This window comes from Myotis lucifugus, unplaced genomic scaffold, assembly GCF_000147115.1.
Source record: "Myotis lucifugus unplaced genomic scaffold, Myoluc2.0 scaffold_21, whole genome shotgun sequence".
NCBI classification, from domain to species: Eukaryota; Metazoa; Chordata; class Mammalia; order Chiroptera; family Vespertilionidae; genus Myotis; species Myotis lucifugus.
Genome location: NW_005871069.1, coordinates 8,110,883 through 8,138,383, shown reverse-complemented (window position 1 = coordinate 8,138,383; position 27,501 = coordinate 8,110,883). Strand labels below are relative to the sequence as shown.

At 49.3% G+C, this 27,501-nt stretch overlaps 1 protein-coding gene across 1 annotated transcript in view; it reads left to right on the top strand.

Moving 5' to 3' along the window:
• NUP210 (nucleoporin 210) overlaps window positions 1-27,501 on the top strand; it is a 103,160-nt gene that overhangs the window by 64,385 nt on the left and 11,274 nt on the right. Inside the window, 12 exon segments of the mRNA XM_023751378.1 lie at window positions 9,455-9,583; window positions 10,655-10,782; window positions 10,875-11,010; window positions 12,364-12,426; window positions 12,650-12,829; window positions 15,355-15,435; window positions 15,912-16,043; window positions 17,743-17,901; window positions 19,798-19,889; window positions 21,804-21,978; window positions 23,343-23,518; window positions 25,491-25,724. Coding sequence (XP_023607146.1) covers window positions 9,455-9,583; window positions 10,655-10,782; window positions 10,875-11,010; window positions 12,364-12,426; window positions 12,650-12,829; window positions 15,355-15,435; window positions 15,912-16,043; window positions 17,743-17,901; window positions 19,798-19,889; window positions 21,804-21,978; window positions 23,343-23,518; window positions 25,491-25,724 — 1,685 coding nt within the window.

The window sequence follows — 27,501 nt, the reverse complement described above, 5'->3', positions numbered from 1 at the left end:
CATGCTATTTAGACTCCATGTATCTGAGTGTGTTTGAGGTTTTTTTTTGTTGTAGTTGATTTCTAACTTCATGCCATTGTGATCCGCGAAGATGCTTGGTATATCAATCTTCTTGAATTTGTATAGACTTGTTTTGTGCCCTAACATGTGGTCTATCTTTGAGAATATTCCATGTTCACTTGAGAAGACTGGATATTCTGTTGCATTGAGGTGAAATGTTCTATAAATATCTGTTAGATCTATCTGATCTAGTGTATCATTTTAGGCCTGTTTCCTTGTTAATTTTTTGTCTGGACGATCTATCCAGTGATATCAGTGGGATATTAAAGACCCTCACTATGACTGTATTGCTGTAAAACTCTTTCTTAAAGTCCATCAAGAATTTTTTAATGTACTTAGGTGCTCCTATGTTGGATGCATATATGTTTACAAGGGCTATATTTTCTTGTTGAGTCATTACCTTTAGTGTAGTGTAGTGGCCTACTTTGTCTCTTGGTATGGCCTTTGTTTTGAAGTCTACTTTGTCTGATATTAATATTGCTACTCTAGCTTTTTTTTCCTTTCCATTTGCATGGAATATATTTTTTCATCACTTCACTCTCAGTCTGTGTGTATCTTTTGTTCTGAGATGGGTCTCTTGTAGACAGCATATATATGGGTCATGTTTACCTATCCATTCAGTCACCCTATGTCTTTTGACTGGAGCATTTAATCTATTTACATTTAAGTTTATTATTGGTAGGTATTTTTTATTGCTGTTTTTATTTCTTTATGCTTGTGATCCCCTCTCTTTCTTTTTCTTCTTCTTAACACAGTTTCTTTTTTAAAAAATTAATCTTTATTGTTAAGATTATTACAGATGTCCCTCTTATTGCCTCTCATAGCTCCCCTCCATCCAGTTCCCACCCCACCCCAGGCCCTCGCCACCCTATTGTCTGTGTCCATAGGTAATGCATACATGCATATAAGATCTTTGTCTAATCTCTTCTCACACCGCCCCCCAACCCCTTCACTCTGAGAATCGTCAGTCTGTTCCATTTCCATACCTCTGGTTCTATTCCATTCACCAGTTTATTCTGTTCATCAGATTTCTTTATTCATTTGATTTTTGGATTCACTTGTTAATAGATATGTATTTGTTGTAACTTTGTTGTTCATAATTTTTATCTTTACCTTTCTCTTCTTCCTCCTCTTCTTAAAGAATACCCTTCAGCATTTCATATAATACTGGTTTGGTGGTGATGAACTCCTTTAGCTTTTTCTTGTCTGTGAAGCTCTTTATCTGACCTTCAATTCTAAATGATAGCTTTGCTGGGTAGAGTATTCTTGGTTGTAGGTTCTTGCTATTCATCACTTTGAATATTTCTTGCCACTCCCTCTGGCCTGCATAGTTTCTGTTGGAAATCAGCTGACAGTCATATGAGCACTCCCATGTAGGTAACTTTTTCTCTTGCTGCTTTTAAGATTCTCTCTTTGTCTTTTGCCCTTGTCATTTTAATTATGATGTGTCTTGGTGTGGTCCTCTTTGGATTCCTCTTGTTTGGGGTTCTCTGGACTTTTAAGTCTATTTCTTTCACCAGGTAGGGAAAGTTTTCTATCATTATTTCTTCAAATAGGTTTTCAATATCTTGCTCTCTCTTCTTCTGGCACCCCCATAATTCAGATGTTGGTATGCTTGAAGTTGTCCCAGAGGCTCCTTACACTATCTTCATATTTTTGGATTCTTTTTTCTTTTTTCTTTTCCAGTTGGGTGTTTTTTGCTTCCTCATATTTCAAATCATTGATTTGATTCTCAGAATCCTCTAATCTACTGCTGAATCCCTGTATATTATTCTTTATTTCATTCAGTGTATGCTTAATGTCTGACTGGTCCTTTTCCTTTTTTTTTTTTTTTTTTTGGCATTCTCACTAAGATCCTTAAAAGTCTCACTAAATTCCTTGGAGGTTTCTAGAAGATTCTTGAGTAATTTCATAACTGTAGTTTTGAACTCTATATCCAGTAGTTTGCTTTCTTCCATTTCTTTCATTTGTGACATGTTTTTTTGTCTCCACATTTTGGCTCCTTCCCTGTGTTTGTTTCTATGTATTGGGTAGCTGCTAAGTCTCCTTGAGTTGATAGAGTGGCCTTGTGTAGTAGGTGTCCTATAGGGCCCAGTGACTCAGCTTCCCCAATCACCTGAGGTGGACACTCTTGATGCACCTCTTTGTGGGCTGTGTGCACAGTCTTGTTGTAGTTGAGCCTTGATTGCTGTTGGTATCTCTGGGAGGAATTGACCTCCAGGCCAATTGGCTGTGAGGACCAGATGCGACTACAGTGGGAGAGCTGTTGTGCAGGAGACACCCTTATGGAGCAGGACTTGCTTCAGTGGGGCTTCGGTGCTCACTGAGTCTGCCCCTTGAGTGTGTCGCTTATGGATTTGAATAGTTGTAATCTGGTATGGTCTCACACTGACCACTGGTACATTGGCTCTTGGATCTCCAAGGAGGTGCAAAGTCAGCCACTACCTGGGGCCACCCAGCAGGAGCTACAGAGAGATCTGCAGATTCCTCCTCTTTGTTTGGGGTTTGGAGGTGCCCAGATGAGGCCCAGATGTGAAGTAAGGCAGGCTGGTGCTGGTGCCATTTTTTGGGCCTTTTATTGATAGGTTTGCATCTCCCTGACCCAGCTGCATCTTGTTTAACAGTTTTTGCCTGAGAAAGGACAGACCATTCATATGCAAAAGCCGCTGCCCACAGCTTCAGTGGGGTGTAAATTGGGTGGGGCGGGGTCTCAGGGACTCACTAGGGTGGAGCAAACAGAAATGGCTGCCAGTCAGCCCTGCACCAGGGAGGTCCCAGCACGGGAACAATGACCGCTGCGAGCACCTCCATCTGGAAGAAAGCTGCCTCCGTGTTCCTGCCCCAAGCCAGACAGTCCAGTTTCTCCCCATATGTGTCTGTGTCCCCCAGAGCCTTGCCTGGCACTGGAGCTCAGAGGAAGTGGGAGCTTGTAAATACAGTTCGTGGTGCCAGTCTTTTAAGAGGAGCAGCTTGATCTCCAGCAGCCTGTGAGTCACTCAGCCCCAATCCACACTGATTTTTACAGTTTGTAGTTCTTAGGGCCTATAGGGACTTCTTTCCCCAGCTCTGGGACCCTGGGCTGGGGGTCTGGTGTGGGGTTGGGACTCTGCTCCTCCAGGTAGCCTCCGCAGAGGCAATCTTCCTCCCAATTAAAAAGGCAGCACATGTGATGGTTTCAAGATGAAGGCATAGGTAAACACCGGAAATTGCTGCCTCGCACAACCACTTCAAAAATACAACTAAAAGACAAAACGGACATCATCCAGAACCACAGGAAGGCTGGCTGAGTGGAAATTCTACAACTAGAAGGAAAGAGAAAAGCACACTGAGACTCAGAGGAGGTGGGGAAGTAAAGTGCAGAGGTACAGAGGCGTATGCGGCAAGGGCTGGCAACTGAGGACACCAGTCTCTTTTTCAACCGGGAGGGAGTCACAAGCTCTCGATGGCTCTGAACTCCAGTTCCAGGCGAGTCTCTGGGGACCCAGACTCATACGGGGAGAAACTGGACTGTCTGGCAGCGGGTGGAACTCAAGGGTGGCTTTCTCTCAGAGGTGCTTGCAGCGATTACCGTGGGACACTGAGACCCTGGGCCTCTTAGGGCAGGGCTGAGGATCAGCCATAGCTGTTTGCTCCGCCCTGTTGATTCCCTGAGACCCCGCCCCACCCAAGCTGTGTGCAGAGGCTTTTGCATATTAATGACCTGGCCCTTTGCAATCTAAAATTACCTAACAAACTGCGGCTGGGTCAGAGAGACCCAGAACATCCAAAAGAAGGCCCAAGGCCCCACAGCAGCTTGCATTGCTTCACAGCTGGGCCTCATCTGGGCACCCCCAAACCCCAAACAAGGAAGAGGCATCTGCAGATCTCTCCATAGCTCCTGCTGTGTAGCCTTAGGCAGAGGCTAAATTAACACCTCCTTAGAGATCCAAGAACCCGTGTACCCAGTGGTCAGATTGGGACCATCCAGATTACAACTCCTCAGATCTATAAGGGACACACTCAGGGGGCAGACTCAGTGAGCACCAAAGCCCCACTGAAGCAAGTCTTGCCCCATAAGGGTGTCTTTAGCACAGAAATTCTCCCACTGTAGACACAGCTGATTGTCAGACAATTGGCCTGGAGGTCAATTCCTCCCATTGATACCAACGACAGTCAAGGCTTACCTACAACAAGACTGTGCACACAGCCCACAAAGCGTGCACCAAGAGTGTCCACCTCAGGTAATTGTGGAGGCTGAGCCACTGGGCCCTATAGGGCACCTAGCACACAAAGCCACTCTATCAACACAGGGAAGCAGCCAAAATGTGGAGACAAAGAAACAGGTCACAAATGATAGAAATGGAGGAAAGCAAACTACTGGATATAGAGTTCAAAACCACCCTTATAAGGTTTTTCAAGAATTTTCTAGAAACCACAGATAAATTTAGTGAGACCCTCGAGGATATGAAAAAGGACCAACTAGAAATTAAGCATACAATGACTGAAATAAAGAATAATATACAGAGATCCAACAGCAGACAAGAGGATCCCAAGAATCAAGTCAAAGATTTGAAATACGAAGAATCAAAAAACACCCAACAGGAAAAGAAAAAAGAAAAAAGAATCCAAAAATATGAAGATAGTGTAAGGAGCCTCTGGGACAACTTCAAGCGTACCAACATCCGAATTAGGGGGGTGCCAGAAGAAGAGAGAGAGCAAGATATTGAAAACCTATTTGAAGAAATAATGACAGAAAACTTCCCCTACCTGGTGAAAAAAATAGACTTACAAATCCAGGAAGTACAGAGAACCCCAAACAAGAGGAATCCAAAGAGGACCACACCAAGACACATCATAATTAAAATGCCAAGAGCAAAAGACAAAGAGAGAATCTTAAAAGCAGCAAGAGAAAAACAGTTACCTACATGGGAGTGCTCATATGACTGTCAGCTGATTTCTCAACAGAAACTATGCAGGCCAGAGGGAGTGGCAAGAAATATTCAAAGTGATGAATAGCAAGAACCTACAACCAAGATTACTCTACCCAGCAAAGCTATCATTTAGAATTGAAGGTCAGATAAAGATCTTCACAGACAAGAAAAAGCTAAAGGAGTTCATCACCACCAAACCAGTATTATATGAAATGCTGAAAGGTATCTTTTAAGAAGAGGAAGACGCCGAAACCGGTTTGGCTCAGTGGATAGAGCGTCGGCCTGCAGACTGAAAGGTCCCAGGTTCGATTCCATTTAAGGGCATGTACCTGGGTTGCGGGCACATCCCCAGTGGGAGATGTGCAGGAGGCAGCTGATCGATGTTTCTCTCTCATCGATGTTTCTAACTCTCTATCTCTCTCCCTTCCTCTCTGTAAAAAATCAATAAAATATATTTTAAAAAAAAGAAGAGGAAGAAGAAGAAAAAGGTAAAGATAAAAATTATGAACAACAAAGTTACAACAAATACTACCTATCAACAAGTGAATCTAAAAATCAAGTGAATAAAAAATCTGATGAACAGAGTAAACTGGTGAATATAATAGAATCAGGGGCATAGAAAGGGAGTGGACTGACTATTCTCAGGGGGAGAAAGGGGTGTGGGGGGTGTGGGAAGAGACTGGACAAAAATCCTGCACCTATGGATGAGGACAGTGGGGGGCGGGTAAGGGTAGAGGGTAGGTGGGAACTGGGTGGAGGGGAGCTATGGGGGGGAAAAGGAACAACTGTAATTATCTGAACAATAAATATTTATTTTTTTTTAAAAAGCAGCACATGTGAGTGCTAGTCCATCCCGTTCTGCACCTCTGCACCTCCTACCAGTCTCAATGTGCTTTCTTCTTTCTCTAGTTGTAGTACTTCCACTCAGCCAGCTTTCCCATGGTTCTGGATGATAGTTGTTTTGTATTTTAGTTGTAATTTTGATGTGGTTGTGGGAGGCAGCAAGTATAGGCATTTACCTATGCTGCCATCTTGGTTCCCCCCTTAAAGCAGTCCCTTTAACATTTCTTGCATTGCTGGTTTGGTGATAATATATTCCTTTAGCCATTTTTTGTCTGGAAAGCTTTTTATTTCATCTTCAATTTTGAATGATAGCCTTGCTGGATACAGTAGTCTTGGATTTAGGCCCTTGCTTTTCTTTACTTTGAGTACTTCATACTTCATGCCACTCCCTTCTGGTCTGAAGTGTTTCTCTGGAGAAGTCAGCTGACATTCTAATGGGTACTCCTTTGTAATTTTTTTTTCTATCTCTCTCTTGCTGCATTTAAGGTTCTTTCTTGGTCTTTAACATTTGCCATTTTAATTATGATGTGTCTAAGTGTGTGTCTCTTTGGGTTCATGTTGTCCCAGCGCTCCCTTAAGCTATCACCCTGCTTTCTAAATCTTTTTTCTATTTGCTGTTCTTATTGGGTATTTATTTCTACCTTGTCTTCCAGATTGCTGATTCAATCCTCTGCTTCATCCACTTTACTTTTAATCCCTTCCAGTGTGTTCTTGATATCAGATATATCATTCTTCATTCCTGTCTTGTTCAGCATGAAAATGGAATCATGACCTCTATTTCCCTTTTCATGCTGTTTTCCTTATGCACTAAGTTTTCCTTAAGCATATTTTTTTTAAAAATATCTTTTTATTGATTTCAGAGAGGAAGGGAAAGGGAGAGAGGATAGAAACATCAATGATGAGAGAAAAATCATTGATTGGCTGCCTCCTGCATGCCCCACACTGGGGATTGAGCCCACAACCTGGGTATGTACCCTGACTGGGAATTGAACTGTGACCTCTTGGTTTCTAGGTCAATGCTCAACCACTGAGACATGCCGGCCTTAAGCATCTTTATAGCCATTGCTTTGAACTCTATGTCTGATAGGTTGCTTGCCTCCCTCTCATTTAGTTCTTTTCTGGATATTCCTTTTCTCTCATTTGAGGGTTGTTTCTTTGTCTCCCCATTTACCTGTCTGCTTGTATTTGCTTCTATGTATGAGATAGAACTGCTATGCCTCCCTCCCAGTCTTTGTGGAATGGCCTTATGTAGAAAGTGTCTTAAGGGGTCCAGTTGCATAGTCTCTTTGTTCACCTGAGCTGGATACTCTAGGAATGATCCTTATGTGTGCTGTTTGTGCTCTCCTGTTGTAATTGGGACTTGAGTGTTGATGTCCCGTTTGTGGGAGGGATCTCTCCTCTCATTGGATGCCAGTGAGCTTCATCCCCAATGTCCTCGTGCCAGCTGTTATACAGGTGTTTGGGTCCGCTATTTGTGGGGCTCGCTGGATTTTTCTCTGATGTTGTTGAATCTGGTCCCTTGATGTGTCTATCCTGTGCCTCATGGTAGCTGCTCAAGTGCAGGTGTATGTGAGTCACTGTCCCTTTCTGGTCCTAGGCAACCTGATTGAGGTCTGAGAAGTTGAATCCTCTTGTAGTCCAGTGGTCAGGGACTTCTTAGCCCAGAGGCTGGATCTGTCTTGAGTCTCACACTTTATTGACCCTGTTTTGAGCTGCACTTCCTTCCCCCATGGAGCTGGTCCTGCAGCTGTCAGCTGCAGCGGTTGGGGTCCCACTGGCTTTTGCCTCACTGAGCAGTATGGGGTAGTGTCCGTGGTGGGGACCCAAACTGCTGTTTTTGACTAATTAGAGCAGGTGTCACCTCTGGAAGTGGCCGAGTGTGGTGGATGGAGCCCTACACTGGGAGCTTAGGCGCCTGGATTCTCTCATCAGCGCTTGCCCCTTCAGGGCTGTGTTCTCATTCTGTGCAAGCCTCCATTTCCCCATGTGTTCATTGAAGGTGTTGGACTAGAAACAACCCTTCCCAAATAGGTGAGGGTACATGGGTTTGCAGACTGCCCCCCTGCTCCCCAGAATTTCCAAGTCTTCAACTTAGCAATCAGGCTGGAGCACCGGTTTCTTTATGGTTCCTGAGTGGCTCATCTAACTATGCCCATGGAACTTGATCTAATGAAGACAAGTTTGTTGGGTGATAGTCTACACTAGATGTTAGGCTCAGTCCTGAGGATACAGTAGGGGATAAGACAGCCTGGAATGGGCTGACACAAACAAGGGTCTACACCAAGACTGAATTACAGAAGGTATAACTGCACTGGAAATGAGCAGAAGTGACAGGAACTTGGCCAGTACGGGGTCAGTGAGGACTTCCCTGAAAGGATGCTTAAATAGGGACCTGAAACATGAGTGTGGCCAGCAGGTGAAGATGTGGGAGAAGGATCCCAAATCTTTACTTAGGAAAGACAGTGCAGACCTGAGGCCAGCAGGCAGGTGCTGGCCAGCTTGAGGCACAGAGAGAACAGTGTGGCTACAGTGTGGTGGTGCTGGGGGACTGTGGTTTTCAGTGAAATTAGAGCCATGGGCAGAGGCCAGATTGTGTCAGGTTCTTACAGGATGTGTTAAGGATTTGGACTCACTCTCTGGGCAGACCTTGAAGGGTTTTAACCTAGGTGTGATATAATCATATTTGGTTGTCTCCTTAGGGCCTGAAACCTTATTTTTTTCCCCCGCAGGTTCTTGATATTGAAATTCTAGCTTCACAAACACTAATTCTGTCAGTGTACACATTACCCCCGATGAATGTAATACAACAAAGTGAAGGCCACAAAGCCAGGGCAGACAGAGATGGCAGGCAGCCCACTGGGCTCACCACTGGCTCCAGAACTTACCTCCGCCTTTCCAGCCTCCCAGACCACCCAGTTGAGATATGCACCTAACAAATCTGACAAGTTGCTGCAAATCCATCTGCAGAGAGAGTGATGAGGATGTCGTTTGGGGAGAGGTTCTTTTGAGGTGGGATCCATGGAAGTGGGTAGAGATAGAAGAAGGTTTAAGAAGGGGGCATCTTTGGCAGGCAATGAAAGACTGGAAAACAGTAACTCACATGTGTTCATTCAGTCAGTACATTTTACGAGGTCTCTGATTCAAATGGAGCTGTGGTAGAAATGAATAGAGATGAATGAGACTCAAAGAGCTCACACTTACATGGAGGCCTCCAGCGTTTGTTCCCAGGTTCTGACTCTGTGAGTTCAGGCTGAGACGTCTTGTGCCCTTCCAGTCCCTGACTTGCCAGATGCTTTTCTGTTACTGGAGCTGAAGGTGCAGGTTGCCTGGACAGGGAATATGGAATCCTAGGTTTGAATCCTCATTCCGCCTCCAAGTTGCAACTTCCATTTTCTTCTTTATAAAATGTACAAAGGAAATAAATGCTCTCTGAGATAATATCCCAGCATTTTACATTTCAAGCCCATCCCCTGGCTGGCAGTGGGAACTCATGATGAGGAGTGGGAAGGGCAACATTTGAGTTAGGATTTTCTCTGTTAACTACTTCCAACCCTGTCCCAGAGGTCTCTGTGAGATGGTATTCCATGGGGATAGCCTGCTGCTATGAAAAGCTGTAACTGAGCCTGTCTCTGACCCTGCAGGTATACCCTTTGTTCCCGGGCACGTCAACCATCATGATCCATGACTTGTGCCTCGCCTTCCCAGCCCCAGCGAAGGCTGATGTTTATGTCTCAGACATTCAGGAGCTGTACGTCCGAGTGGTAGACAAGGTCAGTGTCAGCTTCCTGATGTTCCCCTTCTCTGCTGATTCACAGAAACCAGGAAGATGCTGTGGTCATGGGAGATATTTTTTCTCACATTCTTTGCTTTTTCTCCTGGTTGCTGTGTCCCTCCTGGGTTGCTGTGAGCTGGCACTGCTGTCTCTCATCTCTGCTGTTCTGTGCACATAGTGCAGAATGAGCTCTGAGGTTGTACTTCTTCGGCCCAGTGGACAACAATAAAGCTTGGCTGCAAATCCCCCTTGGAGCTGTCTCCACATCAGCCTGGACCAGGGATTCCTGTCCTGCAGCTGGTGCAGGTCACTAGCCAGCTGGGTGCACACCTTGTGGAACATGATATTTTCTCCCCACTATGTAGCTTTTGGAGTCTCAGGAATTTCATTGGCAATTGAATGAAGCTCACTAATGCCAAGTCTTTTGCAAAGTAAATACATAATAGATATAGGCTTTTCTTTCATGTAAATAGGAAATGTTTATACTCCAAATACCTAAAGTAACTGTAGCTAGATTTACAGAGAGTTACTGTTGGTTCCTATTTTTCTGAGTGGAGAGAATGGTTAATTAAAAGGGAAGTGTTTGAACAGCTTAGGCAACTTAAAAAGCCAATATTCTCTTACACAGCCTCAAATATTCCTCCTGTGGTCTCATTTTCACTGGTGATTTGCTGACCAGATTTCACTTAGCATTTCTGACTCCCATTTCCTAAAGTCCTTACTGTATGTATTATATGCTGCCAGGTGTGAGATATTCAGTCATTGTGCACTTATTGAACTACACTACATCGGCTGCCATTCTAAGCTGTGCCTTATCTAACTCGATGGTTAGTTCTTTAAGAGTGGGGAGTGTAATTTATGCATCTAAGTAACTGCTTGTATACAGCAGTTATTCCATTGATTTTCATTTGTTGATTGGCTAATAGTCTGGAGGTCAATCCAGGTGACCTGTCCCTAATTTCCAGGTCTGTGGGTTTGAGGTTGGTGACATTTCTCAGAAGGTCGTAGGTTGCTGTAGGTGGTGGAGTTGGTCATTCCGAACCCCCTGAATCTGTTCCCTGTGATATAGGTGGAGATTGGGAAGACAGTCAAGGCATATGTCCGTGTGCTGGACTTGCACAAGAAGCCTTTCCTGGCCAAATACTTTGCCTTCATGGACCTGAAGCTCCAAGCAGCCTCTCAGATCGTCACATTGGTGTGAGTTCCCCAGGGGTCAGGACAGAGCATCTCAGGGACGGTGCTGACAGGTCTGTCTGGGGGAGAAGTCCCAGCCCTTCCCTCTGTTCCAGCTCCCTTGACGAGGCCCTTGACAACTACACTGCCACGTTCCACATCCATGGTGTGGCCATTGGCCAGACCAGTCTCACTGCAGTTGTGACTGATAAAGCTGGACAGAGAATCAACTCAGCCCCACAACCGATTGAGGTAAAGCTGTTCCTCTTCATACCACGTGGGGTCAGCCCAGCCCCTGGTGGGCACACGGGTGGAGAGGGGAGGATGTCCTTTTTGTGATAGGCCATTTTAGCATCTGTGCCCTACAGTGTGCCTTGATTACCAGCCTCAGGGAGCTGAGGGCAGCCCCAGAGGAAGGGCTGAGCTACTTTAACCTCCCTCTGGGACATGGGGGCATTGATGTTGCTCAGAGAAAGGAAGCACCTTATCACCCAGCAGGGTAATGGCAGGCACTCTAAGCTGCTGTAGTGCCAGACAGAAGTTGTGGACAGCTGTGTGGATGCTCCTCTTGGCAGTCAGTCTGAATGTTAGACGGGACCCTTAGAAGGGGCAAGCTTTCGGGATGGGAGCGCCTGGAGCAAGCAACTACTGGATAGGGGAGCACTGAGCTCCCCCCAGCATCATCTCAGCAAGTGGCTTGGGCTGTCATGTGGTGTTAGCTTTTGACCGGACCCCCACAGTCACCAGGGACCTAGGCAGCCATGACCAAGAAGTCCTGCCCAACTTTATTCTTCTTCAGCAGCACTAGACTGTTTGGCTCCTGCTGGCATCTTCCAAGCGTCTCGGCCACACATGGGCTTGTGCGCTGTATGTTAATTAATCTGTGTCTGACGCTGGTGGATGTGGACTGTGCCTCCACATGGAAGTGCACCTTTCTCCTGGTGGAATGGAGTTCATTTCTGCCTGTGAATAGCTCATCCCTGAGACTAATCCTCACACACAGAGCAGCCTCTCAGCCACTGGCTCTTTTGCTCACCCTTAAGCTCTCCTCTTGCCAGGTGGGGGTTGGGAACAAGAGGAAGATGTGGGGCTTTGCCTTGCTGCAGAGATGGGGCATCCTCCTCCCTACCCCTGGGCCCACTTTCTGAGAAGTTTTGAGGGCATTGAAGTAGAGGTGATTTGTCAATAGGAATTTAGAGAAATTTGGGAAAGAGGCAAATTTCCAAAGATGAGTTGGGGAAATCTGAAAGGCAGTGGATTTGAAACTGACACGCAGCGAATCTCCCAGATCACAGGACCCACCTGATCCTACAGGTCTGGGCTGGAAAATGCATCTCTAATGGTTCCCAGGAGACCTTCACAAGCAGTAGGACACGCCCCCAACCAAGAGCCTTGGGCCCGTGGGTGGGATGAGAGCTTGTGGGAGCTACTCAGGCTCCCCCAGAGTTGGCACAGGACCCCAAGGCTCTCCCGGGTACCCCTTCACAGAAGAGTGATTTCCACGCACCATGTTCCCTTCTCCCTGAAAATGGTGAGTGAATTATGCCCAACAGCATGAGCTTGGAATGCAACGGTCCCCTCTTTCTCTTTTGTCTCCACACCCAGGTCTTTCCCCCATTTAGGCTGATACCCAGGAAGATGACGCTGATTATTGGGGCCATGATGCAGGTATGAGCCAAAGGCCACATCCTTATGCCACCCACATCCACGGCCAGGCACCAGCAGGCAGTAGCCGCACACCCTGCCCGGGCTCCAGGTGTGCCCACCTGCCGTGGGCATCGACAGGCTGAGATGGAGTGCTCTGGGATGTTAGCACTCTCATCCTCTGGAGACAAGGTGTGGCTGCCAGGAGGATAGGGGTTGATGGCACTGCTGTTTCTCCCCATTCCAGATCACCTCTGAGGGAGGCCCCCAGCCTCAGTCCAACATCCTCTTCTCCATCAGCAACGAGAGCCTGGCAGTGGTGAACTGCGCTGGGCTGGTGCGGGGACTCGCTGTTGGCAATGGCACCGTGTCCGGGGTCGTCCAGGCCGTGGATGCTGAGACCGGAAAGCTCGTCATCGTGTCTCAGGTGACAGGCCTGGGCTCCATCAGAGATGGGTGCTTTCTGAGTCCGACCTCTCGTGATGGGGCATACTGCCCCCTAGCAGCTGCAGGGTGGTCATCTGTGAAGGGGAGGCAGCTCTGGTTACTGGGTTTGGGCTCTGCTCCCAAGGACCATCCCTCTCTGAGGGTCTTGCTTCTGCCTTCTGAAGCTATAATCCCTGTCTGTCACCTAGATCAGCCCTGCCAACTCGAGGCACCTGGATTCTTCTCCAGACTGAGTTCCTAACTTCTTTTTAAGGAACAGGGTCTCCAGCCCCTGCCCTGGGGATGGTGCCAGCTGTGGTGACAGACTCTGCCCAGACCACTGTGCACCCCTCCTGTAGCCTCAGCACCTGGCAGTTGTACCCCTCTCCCTGTTTCTAGGTGAGGGGCTAGGGAACCTGCTAGAAGCCCCGGTGACTACACCGCAGTTCTAGGACTGACCTGGGCCTGCCGACAGCAGAGCTCTCGGTCCCTTTGTTCCTTCAATTCAAGCAGGGCTGGGATGTTCCGAGGGAAGAGAAAGGGTGCTGTTGGCTCTCTCACATCTTGTGGATTACAGTGTGAGTTTTCAGAGGTGTGCGCTGGCTTGGCTTAAAAGCATAAATAATAGACACCAACAGTATTTTGGGCCTGGATTTGTATTTCCAGGAGAAACAAAACTGGAATCTTCTACTAATATCTTTGGCTCCACTGAAGGTTGTCTTTCAAGCCTCTTTGCTGAGTGAGGACATTTCCTGGTTGCTTTTCTGGGTCAACATGATGCTGGAAAGCCTAGCTAGGGGAGGCCTCTCCTTGGGAGAGCCCCACTGCTCCATGTCGGTGGGACTGGCTTCAAGCACATGAAAGTTGGTGTCCCCAAATCTGATGATTTCCCTTCTTTCCAGGGGGTGGGTACCTCTTTGGGCCCCTGGAAAGGAGATGGGAGATCATTTCCACCTCCTGAGAAGGGCTCGGATCACTTGGAATCTCCCTAATACTTTGGCCTGCAGTGACCTACAGAGCATCTCAGGGGAGGCTGCCTCATGCTTATGGCTGTGATGGAAAGCCAGGCTTAAGGAGAGCATTTTGTTTTGTGTAATGCTTCAAAGCCCAGTCATCCTGTTCCTTGCTGGAACTGGGACCCTGGAAGAAAGGAGCTGGGGCACGTGCTGCCCGGGGAGGGAGGCTGATGCACCCTCCTCCCGCCAGGCTGACTGAGCTGACGTTGAGTTCACTGATTTACTCCTTTCTCCAGCAGTTTCAGTGTCTTCCATGTACCCCAGTTAAACTGTGTAATCCTTTTGAATCGTGGAGGTGGACGCTGGTTCTGCCTGTCAGTTTGCTAAAGATCAGAAAGTGTTGGGAATGTAAAAGTCTACCTTGTGGCACATCATGTTTCAGATAGGTGTCTTGGAGAATAAATTAAGGAACAAGGAGGCTCTGCCCTTGTTTTCTCTCTAGAGAGAGTATTGTAGTCATAGAAACTGGCTTACTTTTCCCCTCTTGGGGCTCCAAGTGGCTGAAATGGCAGCTGACTGGAAATTTGGCCAAAGGGACACATAGCCATGCATTTCCCTCCTGGCTCTCTCTGCTCATTGTGGTCTAACCTTGCTGGGCCACCCCTCTTTCTGTGTCTCCATCTGGCAGGTTGGAGACGGGGGCTGCTGGGAGAAGACCCTAATGCCCCTTGACAGAGGGAGAGGCTATACGAGCCCAGGCAGGTGCGAGCTCAGCCCGAGGCCCATGTATCCCCGAAGGGATTGTGATGCTGGTCTGAAGCTTCCAGTTCTCTCTGTCCAAGAATCAGCACCCAAGGTCAAGGGGTGGACCAGGACTGGCAGGAGGAGACCGAGTAATGAGAACGATAAAGGAAAGGAAGGGAATAAGGGCTTATTGAGGACCTACTATGTGCCGGGCATTAGCCCAGATCACAATATACAGGAGATGGGCTCAGTGTGAGGGCTTAAGGGTCTTACTAGCAATACTCAGCATGAGTCAACAGTACTATGAAGAAGCCAATCAAGTTCGGCTAGGTTTATAGGAGGATAAAGTTCAGAATGAAGGAGGATGTAAAATCTGCTCTAATCAGACTCTGCCTGGCTCCTGCATTTGTCCATCTACTGTGCTCAGTCAGAGAGCAACAGGCTGGATTTGGGGTTGGGAGTTGGGAGGGTCTGGAGACTTGTACTTCCCAGCCTAGAGAAGAACAGTCCCCAGTCACTGCCCCCAAGTCTCTGCAGTGCTGACCTGCAGCACCTGGATCCGACAGATCTGTAGGCTCAGAGAGCCAGGCTGGGACGCGGCCCTCCCCCAGGGAGTGGGAGAGGCAGTGACCAGGTCCGTGTGAGGTGAGCCACCCACAAAGCTAAGCCACCTCTGGAAGAGAAGCACTGGGCTAGACATCCTGTGGATGCCTTCTAGCCATGTGACTGAGCGAGCCTCGGAGGAAGCAGGGGTCCCTTCCCGAAACCACTGTTGCTAGCACAGTCCCATCCTCAGCCCACCTAAGCTCCAGAACTCTTTCCCCAGGATCTCGTGGAAGTGGAGGTGCAGCTCCTGCAGGCAGTGAGGATCCGAGCCCCCATCACTCGGATGAGGACAGGGACCCAGGTGAGGTGGACCCCTCTCCAGCCCCTCCTCTCTGTGCTATCTGAGCAGCCTCTGGCAGGTTTGGGGCTTTGAGTTCTGTTTCAGGATGAGCTTAGGGGAGCCACTGCTGGGAGCAAGGGCCCTGCAAGATGAAGAGAGGAGAGCATAGGCAGGGACCCAGGCGGGGTGTGATGGCTGCTGGGGACTGCAGGTCCTGAGAGGTCTAGGGGTCATTTCAGGCATGGAGTCTCTCAGCCAAGATGAAATACAGCCCATGGCTCAAAAAGGATGGGTGGGGAGGTGCTTTTCTATCACACCTTCCTAACCTGTGCAGCCTCCATCTCTGGTGAGGGCAGAGTCGAGGCAGCTCATGTTGCACAAAGGAGACACGAACGTCCCTGGGCAATGGAGAGGCAGATGGGGCAGTGCCCAGGGCTTCCAGGGGTGCTCCTGGCAGTGGGACTCTGCTGGTCACAGGCCTGGTATTTCCCCCACAGATGCCTGTTTACATCACTGGAATCACTAACAACCAGAACCCTTTCTCCTTTGGTAATGCTGTGCCAGGCCTGACCTTCCACTGGTCGGTCACTAAGAGGGACATTCTAGACATCCGGGGGCGGCACCACGAGGTAAGCACCTGCCCAGAGCCTCCCCTCCATCCCAGGCCAGAGTTTGGGCAGGATGGGTCCTCCCCAACTCTGCACACAAGGTCTGCATCTTCATACAAGGCCATTCTAGCCCTTTTCTGCTCTCTGTCTTGAGGCTTATCAGGACACCGCCCAAACACTGCCACCATTCTCTCTCCCCCGATGTGTGTCCTCGACTCTCAGTCCTGTGTCTGGGAATATGGTCTCCCAGCGATCCTTCCCATAGTGCTCAAGGACTGTGCAGCCCTTTTCATTTGAGGCTCATTCTTGCTAACCACTATAGAGGAGTTTATGGCTAAGCTACTAACAGAAGGCAACAAAAATTACAGCCTTTTGGGGGCATCAAAAAGTCCTAGAATGTCACAGGGTTGCTAAACTGTAACTTCTACCCACTTTCTGAGCTGATGCTGGAAGCCCTGGGGTTTTCTCCTGGTCTATCCCAAAGGCTCTCCAGTGGCGGGGGCTCTGCCCTCCTCAGATCTCAGAGCTGGCAAGTGTTGGAAATGACTTACTTAAACCTCTCTTTGTGTTAACTGGAACTCATACCTGGGAAGGGACTCACCTAGGGTTGCCCAGTGAGCCAGTGGGGAGAAGGAACTGGGTGCCAGGCCTGGTGACTCCAGGCTGCCACCCGTTAGGCCTTGGGTGTACAGGACCCGAGTGGGAGGTGGTTCTGGGATAGTCCTTCTTGCCTTATTCGTGAATAGTGATGGGGGGGGTCTGTGATGGGGAGGAGCCAGGCCCAGGGATGGAGTTTCCTAGAGGCTGCCAAAAGCTCATCTAGTATAGGGCGATGTCTTCCCCCGGCCACCCAGGAGGGCCAGGGTCCTGTCCCCAGTGCCAGCACTTCCCCAGGCAGTTTCCTTGGTATGTGGGCAGTGACTTCTTCACAGACATCATAACAGAGGGCTCTGCAGGGAAACACTGCCAAGCCTAGAGACCCTCTAGGTCAGTGGTCGGCAAACTGCGGCTCGGCAGACCGCGGCTCGCGAGCCACATGCGGCTCTTTGGCTCCTTGAGTGTGGCTCTTCCACAAAATACCGACTTCTGCGGATGGGCCACGAAGTTTCAATCACACTGTACAGCACGCCCGCACGTGGTATTTTGTGGAAGAGCCACACTCAAGGGGCCAAAGAGCCGCATGTGGCTTGCGAGCCGCGGTTTGCCAACCATGGCTCTAGGTCAGCCGTGGGCAAACTACGGCCGGCGGGCCGGATCCGGCCCGTTTGAAATGAATAAAACTAAAAAAAAAAAAGACCTTTTATGTAATGATGTTTACTTTGAATTTATATTAGTTCACACAAACACTCCATCCATGCTTTTGTTCCAGTTTAAGAACCCATTGTGGCCCTCGAGTCAAAAAGTTTGCCCACCCCTGCTCTAGGTGATTCATAACCACCTCCACACACTAAAGGCTCTGAGAAGTCCTGCGTGGAAATGCTGGCTATGGTGGGTTGACCCAGCGTTTTCTGCATTCACCCATGAATGAACACGGTGACTCAGTATGGGGCACTCCGCTCGTCCTGGGTGATTGCAGTCTGTGCACTTGGGGTCAGCAGGCCTGACCAGGGCAGGAAGGCAGCAGCCTTTGAGAACAGTCTGGGGCTCTGTCTGGCTCCGCCCTTTGGGGGTGCTGGGGCCCCAGGGCTCTCCCTGAAAACATATTTGGTGTCTGTCCCAGGCGTCACTCCAGCTCCCGTCGCAGTACAACTTTGCCATGACCGTGCACGGCCGGGTAAGAGGCCGGACCGGGCTGAGGGTGGTGGTCAAGGCTCTGGACCCCACAGCTGGGCAGCTGCATGGCCTCGCCAAAGAACTCTCTGATGAGATCCAAATCCAGGTAAAGGCCAGGTGGGCAGGAAGCACATGTGAGAGGGAGAGTAAGTGCCAGCCCAGTGCCCTTGTCCTCAGGGGCCATGAAGGTACATGTCAGCCCTTCCACTGCCACAGGCAGGCCCTACCCTGAGCAGTTCTCAGTCTGCTGGGGTCGAGGTCAGGGTGTATGAGCTACTCTGGGAGCCCAGAGACGTGGCTGCCGAGAGCTTCGCAGAGGAATGCATTTCAGGGGGGAGAAACCAGATGGCGGCCGGGCAGATGGACGGCACGGGCAGGGTGGGAGGAACCGGCTGGCAGCCGGGCAGATGGACCGGCATGGGCAAAGGCCTGGGGGTCTGAAATAGCTTGATGTGTTCCCAAAATAGAAAGTCATTCTGATTTTCATGGGAGGAAAAGGCTGGAAAATAGTCTGAGTCGGGCATTAACATATTGTCTGAATTTATTTTACCAACACTCTTAGAGGACCTGACTGCTAGACATGTTTCCTGTTTCCCAGAACTCCCGTAGGCCTGAGGGCAAGAGCTGCCTTGACAATAAGCCTAGGGCCCCACGGGGGTGGGGAGACGGCGGGGAGCGGGGAGCGGCCCTTCCAGCTCCCAGTAAGTGGGTGGTGGGCCCTGTGGGTGGCCTAGGAGATGGTGTGGCCCATCACTTCACAGATGAGCCCCCACCTCAGAGGGAGGTGGTCTGCTCACAGTCCTCGAGGGTATACAACCTATTCAGGAGCCGAGACCAGCAGCCCTCCTCCCACCCAGGCTCAGCCTCCGCATCTCTCCAACCCACCCTCCTGCCTCCTCTGCCCTCTGGGCCCCTCTGTCAAACTGGAGAGCTGATGCTCTGAAGAGCATTTTTAGCTTTAAGGACCCTCTTCTGCTGATCTGGGGCTAAGCAACCCCTGGGTCCTCCTAAATTACAAAGAAAAACTGAAAGCACCCCCTAACTATTAAGAGAAAAGAAATGGGTTCAAGCCCCCTCTTCAAGAAGAAATGAACCATCTCTAACCCGGGCACATACCCCAGTAGGGGTGAAGAAGCAGTTTTTCCAAGAAGGAAATGCCTGTTTGCCAGCCCCCCTCAACTTGGCTCACATGAGCATTGTACACAGACACTGACACACACGTATGTGCACAGACACAGACATACAGACAAGAACTATGTGCACAGAAACACAGATACATGCAGATACATAAACACATGAGTACATGTTCTTATTGGTTAAAATAGAATGAAGTTCTAGCACCTGTCATGGGATTAAAGACGGGCTTTGCAACTTCCAGTCGCTCTCTGACTTGGTTTCCCCCATTGACAGCGGGTGGAGTTTTGAGTGCATCAGAAACTTAGAGAAGCTGGATCCAGCCCACAGATGTGTTTTATTTGGCTCAGTGCTTTGAAACAATTTTTTCTTTGTTGCCAACATTTAAAAATAAGATTTTGTATAAAAATCCAATGTGCAGCTCATCCTGAAGACATGCATTTGCCATATGGCAAAATCAGCAGGAGATGAGAAGCAGCCACCCTTTAACAGCACTGTGCTCTCCAGTTTGCCACAGGCCCCATCACTCCCTGTTGTATCCTTGACAGTGAGGCTGAGTCAGTGCCACTGGCCATGTTCCCTTTTGCACATACATCCTGGTGCACACACACCCCTCCCTCAACAGCACCCCCCGGGGACTGAGGTAGAGCATGCCCCTGGCTCTGTAAAGCAGCTCCCATCAGGGTGCCCAGCATGCACCTGCCTGTTTCCCTCATCCCACCTCTGGTGTCTCCTAGCGGTCAGCCCTCACCAGTGCATCACCAGCTAGACAGATGCTTGCTAGCAGCAGTTTCTCATCTGTGCGCCACACTCGGCTCTCCCTGCTGAGAGAGCAGGAGATAGGAAATAAAATGTGCCTCTGTTTTAGGTATTTGAAAAGCTGATGCTGCTGAACCCAGAAATAGAAGCAGAACAAATACTAATGTCACCCAACTCATTTATAAAGCTTCAGACAAACAGGTACACAACTGGTTTTTAGCAAGGTCATGAATCTGTTCTTGGTCCAGTAACTCGTTTATCAAAGTTGTCAACAGCTGTGGCTGCCTCAGGTACACTGGGCATCTTTCTTGGCATTGCCTTTAAAATGGGTGTGGCCTCACATTTCTCCTTCTCTCTGTGTGGACATCCCCATTCTTCCTCATCACTTAGACCTGCAGGCCCTCTTCTCCTCCTTGTGGCCTAAAAACTGTTTAATGTCTGCTGTTGAAATCCAGTACTTCAGAGGGGGAAAAGCACCAACTTGGAAGTGTTAAATTTTCCAAATCCTGTGTATATTCAAGACTTGCCACTCAAAGTATAGTCCACAGACCTGCATGGCATCAACTGGGAGCATGTGAAAATGCAAATCTCGGGTCCTGGTGGGTTCAATTCCCAGTCAAGGGCACGTATCTAGGTTGCAGGTTCGATCCCTGTTTCAGATTGGGGCATGTGCTGGAGGCAGCCAATCAGTGTTTCTCTCTCTCTCTCTCTCTCTCTCTCTCTCTCTCTCTCTCTCTCTCCCTCCCTCCCTCCCTCTCTTCTTCCTTCCTCCCTTCCTTCAACTCTCTCTCTAAAAAAATCAGTGGGGTGGGCCAGTCTGGTTCAGTAGTTGAGCATTGACCTATGAACCAGGAGGTGAGGGTTTGATTCCTGGTCACGGTACATGCCCAGGTTGTGGCTTTAATCCCCAGTAGAGGGCATGCAGGAGGCAATCAATTAGTGATTCGCTCTCATCATTGATGTTCCTATCTCTCCCTCTCCCTTCCTCTCTGAAATAAATAAATAAAATATATTTTTTTAAATCAATGGGGGGAAAAAATAAGAAAATGCAAATCTTGGGCACCACCCCAGACCTGCACTTTAACAGGATCTTCTAGTGATGGGAATATACATTAACATTTGAGAAACACCTTTTAAATCATTCTGCAGACATAATTCCTACCTTGCATTCCAAGTGGGTGCCTTTGGCAGCCATGACTTGCATTGGAATGCTGTTGCAAGATAGGGGACAGTGAGGACCATAGGAGCACTTACATGTTCCATGAAACACATATACATGGTATTCATTTAACCAGATTTTCTAAATGTTAAGCTGTGTGCCAGGCTCCAGGAACAGAGGTGGATGACACATGGTGCCCTTAAGGAATTTGGTGGGGAAAAGATAGCATGATAAAAGCTATAATGAAATGAAGTTTCATTCAAGCCACAGCCCAAAGAAGGGCCTTCCATGTGAAGAGTTAGGGAAGACATGTCACAGAGATGCTTGAGCTGGGTCTTGAAGGATGCATAGGAGTTCTGCATAGGAGGAGAGGTTGATGAGGGGGTTGAAAGTTGAGGCAGAGTTTGTTTAAAGTCCTCTCAGGAGGGTCTTCGGGGCTAGGGCACCACACCTTCCTTTCTTTATGATGTTAATGAGTGTGTAAGGGATGTGAATGCTGCAGGATTTGTCTTCCACCTAGTACATGATGTCAGTGGCTTCACAGATCATTTTCTGAGCAAGTAGTTCATTTTCACCCTGTTCCCGCCCTTGGAAATAGGACATTGCTTCCCGTTCACACTGATGTGCCTGTTTGCAGGGTGATGGGACCGCCTCCGGGTTCTGTCCCACTCAAAGCTCCCACCTTCTTTCTGCTACACCAGGCTGCCTTATTTCAGTAACGGAAAACAGTTTGCCTCAGAAACAGTATTTTACAGTAAATGCCCCATGTGGCTGATGAAAGGAAATCAGCCCTCATGGTGTCTGTCTCCCTGTTGACTGGCCATGTGAGGAGCTGTTCTTGGAAGAGTGGGAAAAGATACTTTCCTTGGAACTTTTGGTTTTCCAAATCAGGTTCCTGTTAGTGACTGAAGAGGCAGGCTGCCCACACGTAAACAGCTCTGTTTTGTTTTCCAAAGGGATGGCACAGCATCTCTGAGCTACCGTGTCCTGAATGGGCCCGAGAAGGTTCCCATCGTGCACATTAACGAGAAAGGCTTCCTGGTGTCAGGGCCCACAATTGGGACTTCTACCATTGAAGTGACTGCCCAAGAGCCGTTTGGGACCAACCAGACCATCATCGTTGCAGTAAAGGTAGGGTCCCATTATTCTCCTTTTTAGAGTAATAAAAGCAGTAGTGCGGAGGTAATATTTCTCCCCTTGCAGGTATAAGTGAATATATTACCCTGCAGCTGAGAAATCATATGTAAGAATTTATTTCAGAATAGCCAGGGGCAAAGTTCCAGGTAAAAAGCTACAGCATCTTCTGGCTGTTCAAGCCAGAGGTCTTTGGAAATTATAGAGTGCAATGACCTTGTTCATAACTGGGGAAACTGAGGTACAGCACAGTCCTGTGATTTGCCGGCACTGGCACCCCAGGGTCTGGATGGGGCAGCCGGTACCTGGCACATGATAAGTGCCACTGAATGCATGAGCTAGATACCGGACCCACAGTTCATTACATGACACTGGCGGCAGCCTGGACAGGTAGGTGACACATGCTATGGGCAAGAAAACCAGGATCCAGAGTGGAAGTGAGTTGCTCAAGGTCACAGTGGTTGCAAGTCAATCTGGGTGCTGACCTGCCTTGGCCTGGCTCAGGCTTGCGTCCTCTGGTCACATCACGGTGCCTCCCCAGTCGCTCCTTAGTGAGGGGAATTTGTCCTTGGACATCCCTGGGGTTTATCTTAACGTGAGATATTCCATATCTCATCACTGCCATCTCTAAATCTTAGATGACAGAGAAAGTACATGACTGTTTTTATGTTTAGATTTTCCCTGGGTCGCAGGCCTACTTCCTTAAGTAATGGCTCTTTGTTTCAAGGTGAGTGCCTGGCAGGGAAGCTGCACCCTAGTTTCTGAGTGAGTGGAAGTGACTGACTGCTCATGGCACCAGCTGTGTGCCAGTCACTGCACCTCTGAACGCTGTCAAAGATATCAGGCCTTTGGGGAGCCAGCTTTTGTTCAGGGTAGATTTCACCTGGAATTAGAGAAGCAAGGCTGATCTTTATGGAGCTCAGGTTCTTGGGCTTCCACTCCCAAAACCCATCGTTCTCGCCTTTCCCCATCGGTCCTTTCCCCGGAGCAGCTTCAGGTGTGCAGTGTCTCCAGTCAAAGCTGCCTCTACAACCCAAGCAGGCAGCGTTCTACTTTAAATGCCATAGAGCCTGGGCTTCTGAGGACAGAACAGTCAAAGCCCAGGATATCTTTGCACCGTGAATAATGATCTAATTTTCAAAGTCATAGATTTTAACTCTTGTGGGTTAAGTTGGCTCACTGTGTAGGGAGGTGGGAACCTCGTCACTAGGTTGGGACACTCTGGGGAGCAAGGCCTTTGCTCTTTGTTGGTCGGGCCCCCAGTCCTCCCTGAGACGGGGACCAGCTAGGGACAAGTATCTCCTTCTTGGGAGGTGGGTTTACCAACACAGTCGTTGCCATATCTGCTTATTGTCCTTCAGGTGGCTCCGGTGTCTTACCTGAGGATCTCCCTGAGCCCTGCCCTGCACACCCGGAACAATGAGGCTCTGGCTGCCCTGCCTTTGGGAATGACTGTGACCTTCACTGTCCATTTCCATGACAACTCTGGAGATGTTTTCCATGCTCACAATTCGATCCTCAACTTTGCAACTAACAGGTAGGGTGTGGGTGCTGCTCTTTTCTCATGCGAAGTTATGTCTTGATTGTATCTACATTTAATTTATAGATGTGACTGATGACAACACGAAGAAGCTAAGGGCATTGAAAGAAAAGTTTTGTTAGAGTTTCTAGGAAGAGGGGGCATGCCTCTCTCAAAGGGCCACCAGGGGAAGCACCAGGCGTGGCCCAGAGGCAGGAGGAGTGAGGGAAGTGTGGTTGGGAGCCTTTGTTTGCTCTGTGGCAGGATGTTATTGGGTGGAGATGTTCCCTGATGGTCAGGAAGCAAAACACAGATGTGGGGTTTGCAGTTGGAGGGTTTATAGTAATATTTTTGTGTACCTTTGAAAGCTGGATAGCAAGGGAGGTATAGACAGCCCTGTCCATGTCTAGGCCCTGTAATCCGTGGATGCACATCACCAATTATAGACTCACAAAAGTTGGTCAGAGCAAATGAGGCACACGCCTTCGGGTGCTCGGGTGTTCCCTGGCTACAGGCTGTGTGCAGGCTCTTCTACTGACATCTCGTTCTTCACTGTGGCCCATTGCTGAGACCCAGAGAGGTCACACAGCCAGGAAGTGAGGCTTGAATACCAGCTCCAAGTGCAGTTCTTTTTGGATGACTCTTCTGAAATACAACTGCAGCCTCAGGCCTAATGTGAGGAGAGAGGGGGTGGCCTCAGTCTAGGCCTACTAAAACTCCTGAGTCCGTGGGAGAGGTGGTTCTCAAGTGTGGTCCCCAGATCAGCATCATCAGCATCATTGGAGAACTCTTAGAAATGACACTGCCAGGGCCCAACGATCTCTATTTTAATGAGGCTTCTATGAGACTCTAAAGGTTGAGCACTACAGCCCAGGGGGATGCAGTCCCAGCTCAGAGAAGGAGAGAGAAGCATCAGACCAAGAGGGTGGAATAGGCCTGGGGAGTTCTAGGCAGCACTGGGGTGGGGACACGGAAGACAGTCCAGGTTCTGATGACCATTGCAGCTCGGCCTTTCCAGGCACCCTGGAACAGATGTGTCCCCTATTACTAAGACACCCAATGCCAGACGCTGGAGGTATGGCATGGTCGGAGAACCTGGGTTTAGAGTGAGACCCGGTTCTAGCCCAGCTCTGCTCTTTATAGGCCTGTGAGCTTGGGCAAGGCAGGTCACCTCTCCAGACCTCTGTTTTCACACCTGTCAAGAGGGGAACTTGGCAACTGAGGCTGTGGGTGTGAGGCCTCTGCCAGCTGTGGAGTTTTGTGCACACAATATGGACATCTGTCAGTCTGGGGTGCAGGCTGCCCTGTAGGAGGTGGAGCTGGGTGTGGCAGCCCCTCGCTACAATGCAGAAGCTACACTGGCCCTTGTGTAGTAGGAGCCTCTAAGAGAGCAGTCAGGGTTCAGGAGTCAGAAGGTTTGGTGGAAGGAAGTGACGAGGCCAGGGACCCTAACCCACAGCCTCCCAGTCCAAGCCTTCACACTGGACAACACTGGCCGGTGTGGATCGAACTGTTGCCAGGCACTAGTCTGAGCACCTCTAGCTGCTGATCTAGTTTGGTGCTCACACCACGCCTGTGACAAGGGTTCATTCTTATCTTACAGATGAGAGTGCAGAGGCTACTTTACTTTTTCAGGCTACACCGCAAAGGGCAGTCTGTGCCTCCCCAGGACATGCCCACTTCCTGTTGACAGCACTCTGCAGGCCAATTTTCTCTCGGGGCCTCTCCTTTTCCTTCTGTAGTGTGGGTGGCGATGCAGCCGCTCCTGGCTGAGGCTGCGGGTTCCTCCAGAAGATGAGGTGAGGGCAGGCTTGTTGGGCCTGTGGTGCTTTCTTACCTGGAGCACCTGCTAGGTGGCCGTGCATTGGAGTGACACCTGGGCTGTTGCTCAGCAAAAAGTATTGCCCAGCAGAGGACTGATGCTGCATTTCTCCCTCGAGTCAGGGCTGTTTCCTGACACTGAGAGCCCTCATATTCCTTCTGTGCCTAGGGACGAGTTTGTGCAAATCGGGAAGGGCACAACCAACAACACCTGCATCCTCCGCACTGTCAGCGTGGGCCTGACGCTGCTCAGTGTGTGGGACACGGAGCACGCAGGCCTCTTCGACTTTGTCCCATTGCCTGTCCTACACGCCATCTCTCCGGAGCTGTCTGGAGCGGTGGTGGTGGGGGACATCCTCTGTCTGGCCACTGTTCTGGTCAGCCTAGAAGGTAAGAGAGACACTGGCTGAAGGCACCCTCCCTTGTGAGACACGGGCCCTCAAAAAGATGGGAGTGGTCTCCCTGGGAGGTGCTCAGCTTCCTGCTGTGGGAGACGTACATGTAGAATCCGGATGATGCTCTAGAACAGGAGTCAGAAGACTGCCACCTTGGGCCACAGCCAGCCTGTTGCCTGTTTTTTGCAAATAAAATTTTATTGGAACTCAGCAACACCCATTCATTTACTTGTCAGTAGCCATTTTCACCCAACTTTCAGTTTGGATGGTGGCATAGGAGACCTTTGGGCACACACAGCCCCAAATATATGGCCCTTTGCCACCCCTGCCCTGAAGCAACCCTGTCCAGGAGTATTCTGCCAACGTGGAAGCGCCCTGTCTCTACACTGTCTGACACAATAGCCACTAGCAGGTAAACACTTGAAATGCAACTAATGCAGCTGAGGAACTGAATGTTTCGTTTGGTTTTATGCTGGCAGCTATCATGTGGCCAGCATGCCTCTGTAAGGAAACCTAAGCAAAGAATAGCTATTGGGCCAGTTTAGTGACTTCCAAATTTCAGTCCTTCCCATGCCACCTGTACATCTATGAACTACATGTACAATTATTGATTACATTTTTTTCAAATTGGCTATTTTTTTTTACCTAATTAAATTCCTTTTAAAAGGAAGGTAAACACTGCCTTTAAAGAAAAGCAAATATAAATTGCCATAAATAGACTGTGGTTGTTCAGTTTTTAATTTTATCCTATATAATAAAAGCCTAATATGCAAATTGACCAAACGGCAGATTGACCAGCGGGATGACCAGTTGCTATGACGTGCACTGACCACAAGGGGGAGACACTCAACGCAGGAGCTGCCCCCAGCTCGCAGGCCCCAGGCCAAGCAAGGTGGGGTGCCAGCAGGGGCCCCCAATAGCCCCACCGGTTGCCCCGCAGAGGGAGGTGACCAGCAGCAGGGGGCAGGGCTGGTGAGCAGGCGGCGCCAGGCCAGCCAACGTGGGTGCCAGTGAGGGCCCGTTGATCGCCCCATCGGTCACCCCACAGATCGGCCCTGATCATCAGCCAGGCCTAGGGACCCTACCCGTGCATGAATTTTGTGCATCAGGCCTCTAGTTTATTATATTACAAATTCGTGCACCAGTGGGGTCCCTCGGCCTGGCTTGCGGGATCAGGCTGAAACTGGCTCTCTGACATCCCCAAGGGGTCTGGATTTCGAGAGGGCGCAGGCCAGGCCAAGGGACCCTACTGGTGCACGATCGGAGCTGGGGAGGGATGCGGGGGGTTGGCCAGTCAGGGAGGGACCACGAGAGGGCTCCAGGGTGTGTCCGGCCTGTCTCACTCAGTCCTGATCGGCCGGACCCCAGCAGCAAGCTGACCTACCAGTCAGAGCATCTGCCCCATGGTGGTCAGTGCACGTCACAGTGACTGGTCAACCAGTCGACTGTCTGCCCCCTGGTGGTCAGTGCACATCATAGTAAGCGATTGAGCAGCTTTAGCATATCATTAGCATATTACACTTTGATTGGTTGAACAGACGACCGGACACTTAGCATATTAGGCTTTTATTATATAGGATGTGATTAACTTTTAATTAAGAAATACTGTCTGGTGACAGTTCTGAGCCTGACACCTGCTTTATTTGGTCAAAAGGGACTGATAAATAATGGGGGCCAGGGACAGTGCTGTGGGGAAGAGCATGTAGAGGGTGGGGCCAGCACCCAGGTCATCTCAGGACGGGGGAATGACTGAGAGACAAGCAGGGAGGGGTTGGGGGTGGGAGG